General features: G+C 46.1%; 1 protein-coding gene across 1 annotated transcript in view; it reads right to left on the reverse strand.

The window, feature by feature from the left end:
• Positions 1-11,901, reverse strand: part of FGF18 (fibroblast growth factor 18) — a gene marked incomplete at its 5' end in the record, with an annotated part of 18,587 nt that extends 6,686 nt beyond the window's left edge. The window contains one exon of the mRNA XM_009078233.1: positions 11,795-11,901. Coding sequence (XP_009076481.1) covers positions 11,795-11,901 — 107 coding nt within the window. The remainder of the gene's footprint in view (positions 1-11,794) is intronic.
• Positions 11,902-12,349: the final 448 nt, after the last annotated feature.

Here is a 12,349-nt window from a genome sequence, read left to right on the forward strand (position 1 = left end):
TCCATAACTGCCAAGAGTCACTCAGCTTCATGTGTGTTTCCTCCAGCTCTCTGCCCTCTGAACCTGCACAATCCTCCGAGGAAAATACGTAGGAGCCATGATGGGCAGTTCAATAAAAGTGTCTGCCAGCACAGAGGAGAGGTTAATTATCTATACAGGACATCTAAGTGCATTCATGAAGCAGAGGAAGTAATACAAAACCAATGCAGAGAAGATTCTCCAAAGAGAGGGAACATCTCCATCCAGAAGCCCTGCTCCAAAGCAGTACTGTCCATGTTTGTCCCCACCTGCTCAGACACACTGGAGTACACCTCATCTCTCCTGAAAGCAGGCAAAAATGGGCACAGTCCTGCACGCGTGGGACAGGACATCCAGGCCTGGCACAGCCCTATCCCTGTGTGTGCCACACACAAGCTACAGGAATCAAGGAATGAAGAGAACAGTGTAACAGTTTTCTTTCATTCCAAAATTCCACTTTTCTAACAAAGTTCAGTAGCCCTCACACTGCCCTGAAAGAGCATTCTGTCACAGGATAAACAGGAGGACACAGATGTAAGGAGTCTCTGTGGGGATGAACCAAGCAAGGCTGAGGTTACACTAGGACATGCCTTCTAACCTGCTCCTTCCATCACAGCCACATTTCCTGCCCACGGTGCAGCAGGATGGCTGGATCTGGAACCAGGACAAACTGGGTTGGCTTCATCTAGAAGGATGCACGTTTGCTTGACAGACATTCCTACCTGCATCTTAGCTGCACGTGCTCACTATTAATGATGACAAACGTCAACCACTTTTTAAATGAACTTTTTTAACCAAAACAAAATTGAGGAAAACTTAAGTCAAAATTGCAGGTTTCCTGCAGTAGAAAGCTACTGTGCTTCAGGAGATCTGAATCCACAGGCAGGGTTCAGATGTGATATCTGAGCAGATCCATGACATCTACCATTACCTGCCCCTTCCTGGTCCATTTACGTATGTGCTGGGAGTTGCTATGTATATTAAGAATTGAGAAGGCATTTTTACCCATCTGTACAAGGCACAACCTGCTTTGCTGTGGGGTTCCTTTTCCACAGTCTTTTCCAGTCTCTACAGGCCAATCCTGAACGTTATAAAAAAGCCATCTTTACATAAAAGCAGCAGCATATTTTGTGCAGGCCTAAATTAAATATATAGTTGTATCGAGGTGGGGGTTGGCCTCTTCTCCCAAGCAGCTAGCAACAGGACAAGAGGACATAGCCTCAAGCTCTGCCAGGGGAGGTTGAGGCTGGACATCAGGAGCAATTAGTTAAGCATTGGAATGGACTGTACAGGGAGGTGGTAGAGTCACAATGCATGGAGATGTTCAGAAAAGGACTGGACGTGGCACTCAGTGCTCTGGTCTAGTTCACAAGTTTTCCGACCTAAATGTTTCTGTGATTCTCTGATATAGGGACCTATGCCACTATAGGAATTTTTTTTATTGTTTTAGACATTAGGTCTAGATGATGAGTGGAGCAGGAACACAGGACTAGAACAGTTGCTGACCCCATAGCAGGTCCTGGGTGGATCCCACATTTATTCACATTAAACAAACATGCACACTGACTTTGTAAGTTATCGTTTCAAATGAATGTTATGTCATTCCAGCTGACATTCCCAACAGATGCCAGTTTTCCTGGGGCAAACTTGAATCAGTGGAATTGAGAACCAAGAAAGGTCATTGATTGTCCACAGGATAGCATTAGTTCTCAAGTTATATTACTAAGAAAAAAGAGAAATCCATGATCAAATCAAGTGCCATCCATAAAAAATGATCATCCAGAATTGTTCCAGCCTGTGAATGACCAACTTCCATCTGTATGCAGCTAATGCAAGGCTTGACACTTCTCCTCCCTTAGAAAAACTTAGTATCTTCAAGTACCCAAAAGACAATGTAAGAAAATCTCAAGAACAGAAATGTCTTTAACAAGATCTATTTTTCTTTGACTTAAAAATAGTTTTGCAATGGTTGTATCAAATGGACTGTATTTTGCTACTGTTGGGGCACAGATTTTATTCTCCATTTCAAAATTAGCCTCTGTTTTCTTACTTCATCTCCAAAAACAAACTGAGAGACAAGTAGAAACAGTCCTTGAAGAGTAGGATCCATCTGACTCCAATCTCAGCTGCACCCACCTGAGGAGGACGAGGTTGCAGTGCTTTGTTCCCTCTTGCAAGTCAAATACATCAGTGTATTGGGTGCTTTGTTCCTTCTTGCAAGTCAAATACATCAGTGTATTTGCTGAGTAACACTGAGAAGAAACCTCACCCTCATCTTAGAGATGTTTAAGACCAACAACAATTGTAGTTGGGAGATGAGATGCTCTGAGGAAAACAATTAAATTCAGCTTGATAACTGTCAGCAGAAGGTGCATACAGAGCACACCCTCTGCACCCAGACAGGCTGAGGCGTGACCAGGGCTCAGGGATCCCCATCAGTAATTTTAATTAACATTTAACCTTAGTGAACTGAAATGCTCCAACACGACACACAGCTGCAGCCACCAAGAAACACAGGGGATGGGATGTTAGCAGCTTTATGGTGACACTTGCTCCCTGAACACAGAAAGCATTAAATTAAATTATCATGCAGCTTTCAAGAAGGTGGTATTTCTTCCCTGGAAGGGGGCAGACAGCTTCCAGCTGTGGGATAAGGAAGAGATTCAGAGGTCAAGCTTACAAGCTTGATCTGCAAAGTGAACCTTGACTTCACAAAACTCAGTCTCAGAGAACACTGGGGCTTCTTAGGAATATCCAAAGGAAAACATGACATTTGCTAAAGAGGAATTTCAAGAAATCTGCAAACTAGTCACACAGCTCTCTGGTGACCAGACACAGCCTGGACACACAGGGGCCAATGCTCACACCCCCAGCAGAGCAACTGCAAGTCTCATAAAAATAACATAATGAAAAAATTCTTTTTTAAAAATAAAAGCACCTTTTGCTGTATTTCAGAGAAAACACTTAAAGTGTTATGGCTGTACTGAGAACCTTAAGTTAATTTGAGATGTTCATACATGGCTACAATGTGACTAGGAGGACACCTTGACCACATGGCCTGGCCGATGAAATGATTATAAAGCATCAGACCCAACTCAGATATTCCCACTACCACCCTGCTTGCAGCTCATGTCATGCACAGCTCCTTCACCGACTGTGTGGTTAAAGCCAAACCTCCTGTCTTTGCTGAGCCCAAGATGATCAGCATCCATCTGGGATGCTTAGAAGATTGCAAGAACTGAAGGTGGCACTTAGCATAGACCTTACATATTCACATTACTCTCACAAAGGTGTTAGGGGACATCCAACCAGCACTGCCAGTGTTCTGCCTGGCAAAGCAGCTAAGTACAAACCCAAACCCAGCAGCACACCATGGGCATAAATGTGCCTCATTTATGGAAACCCATGACCTAAATTCATCAGACCATGCAGGTAAAATGTACAAACAGCATGAAGAACACATCAGCAAAAGGAAGACATTGGTAAATACCTCCAAGGTGGCATAAGCCTCTCTCCCCATGCCATGACCCCCACAGCCTGCTGGCTCAGCCAGCCTGCAGGGCTTCGGCATCCAAGCTTTGTGCACACACTGACTCGATTAAGAACTGGTGCAGTTTCAACCATTTGTGAAAGAGAGGGGTCTTCTCCATACAAGCATGTTTTTTTCCATCTCCCCAGCCTCTTTTGCCATGTGAGTTCAAGCACTGCCAGTGTTTGTCAGCTACCACTATTCTCTCCAAGAACATTCCCTCACTCCTTACCAAGGCTTGCAGCCACTCAGTGTTTATCAGCATCCCCTACATGGCTCTCCCTCTTCTGCGCAAGGAGCTTTCAAATGACCTCTACTCTCCCTGTGATACCAAGGTCAGTCACCTATCCCACACCACTACAAACCAGTCAACCTTCTTCTACAAAACATGCTGCCCACAATCACATCATTTTCCCACCTCCACAGAAACTCATGTAAACGAGTCATCACGAATACAGAACCAGGACAAGGCCCATTGCTCATGGCAAAGGTTAGTGCTGCAAAGGTCCAGTGAGCTCCCACAGACTTCCACCACTCTGAAGGAACTGCTGCAGCATCAGAGCCCATCCACTTCTGTGCCACAGCAGCCTCAGTGCAATGAACACTGGGTTCAGCCATAAACGGCTTCTTGGGAATCATTACACAGTTGTGCTATCCGGAGCAAGGATTCCTGGAAAAGCCATGTAATCCTTGGAGTAGGACAGCTGCTGCTACTCAAGGGCAGGAGCTGTTCCAGCAGGGCTAACTGCTCACTGGGTGTGCAAACCCAGCACAGCTGTACCCACCTCAGGCCGTGCCACCTCATCCCTGTGCCTACAGCATCACATTGGAGGACAGAGCCACCATAGCCCTCTGGGGAAGGTGCATGATGGGCTCTGGCCAGCCCCGAGCACATTACACCCACCGAGAAGTGACACAACAAATTACTCTGAGATAGCGTGACAACGAGGTTCCTACCACAATGTCCAAGAGCTCCTCCTTGGGGAGCTCCTCTGACACATTTCCAGCACTGTAAAGATGTGAAACTGCAACAAATGAAACAGATACAAATTCCACTAGCATCCACAGAAGCTTGAATGTGATGTTTCAGGTTGCCCAGCAGTGGGAAAGGAGCAGCTGTGGAAGGCTGAGGTGGTACTCAAAGCCTCATGATGTTTGGGGGCTGAGAATGGAGGAGGGTGATTGCTGCTTTTAGCTTCCACTTCTGCTTTTAATTTCATGAGAATCTCAACTACAGTTTTGAGAACAATCATTCAATATTTTTTCCACAGGTTGCAGGAAAAAGCCTGATCAGATGAATGCAGAAGATTCTAATGTCTCAATCAAAAGAAAAGGCGTTTAGTCATCTCATTGCTTTTAAGACCTTTGCAATCCTGCTGGCCCTGATTCCAGATTTTTGGACACTCGAGACTGGTTTCGGCTCAGGTCGCCCTGTTCAAAGTATGGCAGGGTCCAAGGTTGCTTGGCTTCAAGCTCCACTCAAGGCATGTGTTTAGATGACTAAAACAAACTCACAGGGGAGTGAAAGCCTGGGAACAGCTCCCTGTAAAAAAGGATCAATCCCCCCTATATAAAGAACCAGACTGCAGTTCAAAATGATCTGAGAGAGATCCAGCAAAAGCCATGGCAATTTCTGCTTTCACATGAGATGCCAAGTGAGAACAGTTTATGGCTGAACATGTCACAGAGAGATCCACAAAACACATGCTATTAAACCTGACACCCCACCAATTCTGCTTGTGTTTTTGCTGCAAATTCAGCATTCAGCCTCAGAAATTGTTAGGCTTTACAAGCCCCTTTCAAGCAACCTGAATACTGTGTAACTCCAGAAAAAATCTGGATAAACATCAAACTCCTGTGAAACTCAAGAGTTCTGCCCCAAATCCAAGACACAGTTAGGCATAGTTTTAAATATACAAGCTGAGGAGGGCAAACACCTCATCTACTGCATCAGAGTTTCAAAGTGCAAACCTTGGTGTGCCCCTGCCCCTGCCATGTACCTCCTGGCATCTTTGCAGCACACCTGGCTGCCAGGACAGACCTGGCACTGGCAGGTACCAAGAAGAGTCAAACCCAAATGCCATGCAGGACTGGAGCACACAATGGGCATCAGGCTTGGAGCTCATCCCTGAGTCTCCTTGGCTCAGATTAACACAGAACCCTGGGCCTACAGCTGGTTCCCCGCCAGCAGTGTTCCCAAGGCAGCTGTTCAAGAAAGCTCAACCTCAGCCTTGACCAAAACCAACTGATGAAAAAGCTGCTCCAAGTGTCTGGTGTCTCCCACCCAGGTATGTCTCCTTGTCCCACGAAGGGTGCTGCACTGAACCCCTTGGAGCTCCTATAATACAGCACACTCCTCGTCCCCTGTGGCCAGAGGGGTTATAAAGGGCCATAGTGGGTGCCTTTGCTCTTTGATGCTGTCAGAGTTTTTTCAGCCAGCTTTCCTGATGAAACATACACATGCTTCAAGAAACCCCCAATTTTAAAGCTCCAATGTAAACAACCCCAAATTATTACTATCCCCTAAAGGCTACTGCTGGCAGGCATCAGTGATAAAGCTCTGCCAGAGCAGTCTGGCATCTAGCAACAATTTGTTTGTTGTCCTGCAAAAATACAGAGCCTTGCCATATGGTATTAGCAACTTTCTGGTAACATTAAGAAATATATTGGCTTGGAAAGCAGTTATCACACCAGAAAAAGTCCTATGTCTGAGAGGCAGGTCTATGCTGTAAGTGGCCCCAGCACAGCGGTGCGGGTCAGGACTGGGGGAGAGGTGATGGTGGCCAGCACTGCCACGCCACCGCCAGCCCCCAGCAACGATGACATACCCCTGGCACTGGCTTTAGTTGGCACAGCTTTTTTTCAGGGGCTAGACCAAGGTTGAGGGCACAAGCTCAGCACTGCTTGTCGGTGTTTTGTGAGTGCTGGGAGGGCTCCAGCACTGCAGATGTGGCATCAGCAAATCTGTCCCCAGAAGGCACCCAAATTACCTGTCACGGATCTGAAGCACTGCCTCAGCCACCTGACTAGCCACAACTGCCTACCTTTCACCAAACAGCTTTTCCCTGCTGTTCACATTAAGCTCAGAGAATGGAGAAATAAAACTAAACTCATTAAAATGCTTTCACAAAAATAGTGCACGTGTACCACAATGATTTTGAGAGTGTGTGGACAACAGGTCACTGAAGATTTTTGAAAGAAAACCCAAAGAAAGATGGTGCAAGTCAGCATGTGGATTTGGTGGCAATTCACCTATTTTATAGGATCACATGCTCGCAGGTTTCAATTCTTCAACAGAGCCAAACTGATGTAATGAGCAGGTACTGCTCTCAGGATACAGCTTTAGTGCTCTCACTTTCTGTAGAGCTGGAAGAGATGATGTGTGCTAGACCCCAGTCTATTGCTTTTGATACTGGAGTTTTCTCGATAGCCACATCCTGCCTCAGAAGGACTCATTCCCTTTTACAGTGGTGCAGGAGTTTCCTGCAGAACTGCAGTATCAAGACTACAGCCATACTATGCGAGCAGCACTACATGGAAGCACAGCACACAGCAGACAGTTGCCACACTGTCCCAACTCCACCTGCATTCTGAGTTCCATCCCACCCTAAGGAGATGGGCTCCAGCACCATCACCTGCTTCTTCTTCCAGGAAGAGCTCAAGGAGTGACTTAATGCACTGAGAGATGGAGTTCTCAAAATGAAGCCAACAAGGAACAATATTGCTGCTGGATGTGGGAAAGACGTAATCCATCTAATGCCATGGAAGAACATTAGTGGGATTGCTTGGAGCATTTTCTGAAGACATTTCTGGATCAAATTAAACATGTGCTTAGCTCTTTCCCCATTCTTCTCAAATCTTCTGGATTCCTTCCAGCCATTACTTGCCTTCCCTGCTTCTATATCTTGCTCTATAAAGCACTGTCTCTCTTGCCACCATCTGCAATAGCAACCTCATCTCCTGCTTGGCAGCTCTGCAGGAAGCCAAGGTCCATTCTCCTTGCCATTGGTCAGCACAGAAAAACAGGCCTGTTCTCTCCTCTCCCTTTATAGCCTCCTTACAGACCACTCGCTATAGCCTGAGTGCTAGTGTTGACCAGACTGCCTGACGCCCATGTGGATGGTAGAGAACCACAGAACATACCCTGTAAACTGTGCCTGGTGGTCAGGAGATGCTCTGCTCACCACGTATCAGCCACTAGCCCTAGCAGTGCCTAAAGGAAGGGCAGGGCTCTGGTCATCAGGTAACGGTGCTTCAAGCTTCACAGGGATCCCTGGGTGCTCTCCTGATGAAGGGACTGGGACAGGGCAGGGAAAGGCAATCTCTGCAGCATTCTGCAATTCTAGGGAGCTTGTATTTGTTTTAAGGACAGGCCCAGCAAGAGTAGTTAGAGATGGCCAAACTCACTAACAGCCACCTGCCCATGCCCGGACTGCTATTCCTTGCTCTGGAGACTTCAAAGACTTACCTTTGACAGCCTTCAACAAACAAAGTCCCCACTTTGCTGATGGCCTTATCTCCATGTATGAGGTAACAGAACCTGAGGCAGAGAGAAAAACCACAGAAGGACTCCCCAGGAGAACCACAGCTAGAAACTCAGAGTTCCTCCAAAGAGACCCCAGCACCTCTTTCCCCCTAGCACTGAATTACTGTCAATATTTAGAGCTGTTGTGTTCTAAATGACCAGTCACCTTGTGCCATGTCACAAGTAGACAAGTCACATCGTGCCTCTCCTTGGAAGAAGAGCTGGATTTTTCAGAGTCCTCTTCCTTCTAGTAAGAAGCCTGAGATAAATAAACAGGAATAATAATTTTTTAAAAAGACATAGAAGTTTTTCAGAAAAGCACCTAGCATTCTTCTTCTTCTGAGTTTTCATATTTTAATCTCTCTCCTTGTCATATAATTGCACCATAAAGCCTGGAAAAGAGAAGGCTCTAAGGAGAACTTATTGCAACCTTTCAGTACTTTAAGGAGGTTAAAGAAAGATGGGGACAAACCTTTCAGCAGGGCCTGTTGCAACAGGACAAGGAGTAATGGTTTTAAACCAACTGAGGGTAAATTTACACTAGATATAACAAATAAATTCTTTACAGTGATGGGCCTTGGAGCAACCTGGTCTGCTGGAAAGTGTCCTTGCCCATGGCAGAGGCTTGGAACAAGGTGATCTTTAAGGCCCCTTCCAACTCAAACCATTCTGTGATTCTCTGATAAAGTTCAGTGCTCCACAGAAAACTCCAGCAAAACCAGAAAACTCAGTGCCTACAATTTTTATGTGTGCACACATAGAGGCACCAAAAATCCACAGGCAAAAAACTATGCGGTCAGAAGTAAAAAAATAAAGGGAAATGTTTCTTGAGTCTTCTTCAACATAGCACCAAGAATCAACAAAGCAACACAATCCCATCTGTTTTCCCCAGATGCTGGTCACCTTTAAGAAAGTCACTCCTGTGCAACACCTGCCCTGTCTCCAGTTTTCATGAGCAGCACATAGTGTGTCAGTGACCTAAGTAGCTGCCTGTTCTGACAGTAAAGTTAGAAGTCTGCCCTAAACAACTCCAAGCCCTTCGGTGAACTTTGGCCATAAACACATCTATGGTAACATCCAAGCAAGGGAGAAAACACAAGGTTTGGGGCTTCTAAGCAGGCTCCACGAGACAACCTCTGCTCGGAAATGCTGGGTGTGGGTACAGTTTCTGGTAAATAAATATAAAGACTCGAAGGCTGCTCTTCTTACCCTGGGGTTAGTTTGTTTCCCTGCAACACAATCAGCTGCAAGGTAGGCAACAAGCCCTGTCTGTCCCTGGAGCTCCTGTGTTCATCACCAGTTCTAGCTGAGAACAACAACAACCTGCTCCAGAGTGTAATAACCTTTGTAGGTGATTATGGGACACAAAAGGGACTAAATTCAAAGCAGGTTTTCAACTGGGGGGGATCCAAAACTGCTGACTGAGGAGGAGAGCAAAGCCAGATGGCATATGCTGGTATTGTTGGGGATTATGCAGTGTAAGGCAATAGGAAATCAGCAGAGCAAAAGGCCTGGTTTGGCTCCTCTTGCCAAATGAACATACTGGGATGACCGTGAAACAATCAGTTTATGGGTTTCATTCCCTCCACCCCCAGACTGAACTTAAATATTTGTATAAGCTCAGGCGTAACTTTTATCTAATGTTTTCCTTGGGGTTTACTAGCTGTTTAGAGCATTCAAGCTAAAAAGCATTCCCTCAAACTCTTGCCACAAAAAGAGCTGAAACTATGATACTAATTAAAACCACACTCTTTGGTATCAAGAAGACATGTTATTATTTTCTTTTGTTGCTCATGGGAAGCTGTTAATATGGGCAACACGTCTGGAACATTTTCCTTCCAAACGCCATGCTCCGTACCCCCTCCGGCTCAGGTCGGCTGGTGTGTGAACTTGTCAGCAGGCTGGGGTGGGAAGGCTCAGATTTACAAGAACAGACTTATTTATTTTTCTGTAACAAACCATTTGCCAACTTAACACTATGGAAAGCACATGAGGGAAAAAAACCCAAGAGGTTCCTGCTGCATGAAAGGTGACAAGCTAAAGAACTGTCCTGCCTTGGCACCCAATGGGCCAAATCAAGGGATGAGTCTATATACAAATATACTGCATGTTTTGAAAAACAGACTCTGACTTTGGCAGGATGCTCCTGGGCACTCAGCACAGGACAGGAGAGGCTGTGGGCTGGGCTGTGTGCCACTGCTGTTCCACCTGGGGCAAGGTCTACCTAAGGAAAGGGTAAGACTTTATGCTCATTTTACCCTGTCTCATTTGAGTGCTTCTAAGGTCTTCATGACTGTGGTATCAGCACCTCATAAACATTAACAAAATTATCCTTGCAACATTTCAAGGAAAAATGCTATCATCACATTTAAAGCATGGAAAATTAAGGCACAAAAATACGAGTCAGGTTTCTGTCCAACGCAAGCTTCAAAAGCATCCATGTGCTTCCTTAAACGGCTAAATCTGGTTAAAAAATTAATTTCCCTGTCCAAGACCAAACAACAGTGTCTGATGCAGAGTGGTAATCACACCACATGAGAGCAGGAAGCAGAGACAACTGGCTACTTTGGTCCAGTCCTCCTGGAGCACCAATTTCCAAGTCCCCCCTGATTCCAAGCAGTGCCCTGGGTGCCACTTGCCTTGCCAGGCAGCTCCACAGTGGGTCAGGCATGTAGCCACAGCTGGTGGCAAACAATCTGGGCTTAGCCCTGACAGCGCATCTGCAATGCTGGTGAGGAAAACACAAGTGGGAGGAGGGAGGGATCCGCTGGGGAAGGCAGTGTCCCACAGGTGTCACTCCTGGGACCACAAGAGTAAATAATTTTTCATCAGAGGCATTTGGTTTCTGGTTTCTGTTTGGGAGCATGGCTTTCGTTGCCTTGACTCAAAACAAAACTCAGCTTCCCTTTTTCACAGCCACAGAGATCTAGATTTGAATTCCTTGTGGTGAGAAGAGCAGGCAGCAGGGTTTTGAGGGCTGGCATATATTATTACACATTTATTTTTGAGAGTATTTTAGCTTTGTGCAAGCCCTTGCCTAGTTAGCCAGCCTCCAGCTTCACCAACAATACAGAATAACTGCCTAAGTTACAAACAAAAGTTAATACATAAAAAAATATGACTTCAGGAAAGAAACTAAGCTAGATGGGTGAACACACTGTAATTTGTTACATGCTTCCATTGTGGGGGGATCCAAAGTAATAAACCATTCCTGTAACGCTAGAACCACGAGGCCCAGCCCCAGCACAGTGTTCAGATTCCAGTATTAGCTCTGCCACACCATCCCCTGACTCACCACTGAGAGGAGCCTTATGTTGCCCACACCCCTTCAGCACAAACCCCTGGCACAGGGCTCCACTTGCCCTTTGATTTTTAATTTCCCTCCAAAAGGAACTGGGGGGGGTGTCAAGTAAGGAAGCTCTTGAGGAGGTGGCCATGGCATTGGGATGCTGCAATGACATCCCGTGTTGACTGAATGCAGCTATGAAGCACAAACCCACTCCCTCCCCAAGCATCATCAGAGATCCCAGGCTGGCTGCAGGGTTCTGTTTCAGATGCTGGGGAGGCTCAGGGAGACAGAGGCTGCCTCACACATGCCAGATCTCCTCCGTCCTGCTTCTCATTTGAGGCTGACAGGCAAAGCTCGAACACATCATTACAGCCATGAGGAGGCTGCTAAAGGTAACACTCAGGTTACAAATGAATTAATAGAAAACACTTACCTTCCCCACTAGCTTGCCTTTCCTGTTCATGCAAAGGTAGAAATCTGTCTCCTTCCCTTTGATCCGGACTTGACTGCCAAAAGTGTCTGTTTCCACTAGAAGCTGGGCTTGTAAAGGAAGAAGAAAAAAAAGCATTTACCAGTGTGGTCCTATTAAATGACAGGGTGCAAAGCTCAACCAGCACACTGTCCCATTGCCTCCAGCTGAACCACACCACGTTGGGATGCTCTGCAGAGGAACAACCCAAGGGACCACCCAGAGGCTGTGCTCCCCAGCTTAGCTGCAGGTACAGAACTGACACTTCTCCACTTGCTCCTATGTGGATGCTCCAGATTTGATGCTGGGTTAGCACAGAGTAGGCATATACATGTGTGTGCTCCATCTGTCCACACCAACTCCACCACTCCATCAGCAATATTAGCTCAATGCTAATAGAATCATAGATATCGCTTGAGTTGGAAAAGACCTCTAAGATCAAGTCCAAATGTTCTGCCAACACTGCCAAGGCCACCCATGTCCCCAGGTGCTACATCTGCATGTCTGTTAAACATCTTC

This window comes from Acanthisitta chloris, unplaced genomic scaffold (genome assembly GCF_000695815.1).
Source record: "Acanthisitta chloris isolate BGI_N310 unplaced genomic scaffold, ASM69581v1 scaffold1677, whole genome shotgun sequence".
NCBI classification, from domain to species: domain Eukaryota; kingdom Metazoa; phylum Chordata; class Aves; order Passeriformes; family Acanthisittidae; genus Acanthisitta; species Acanthisitta chloris.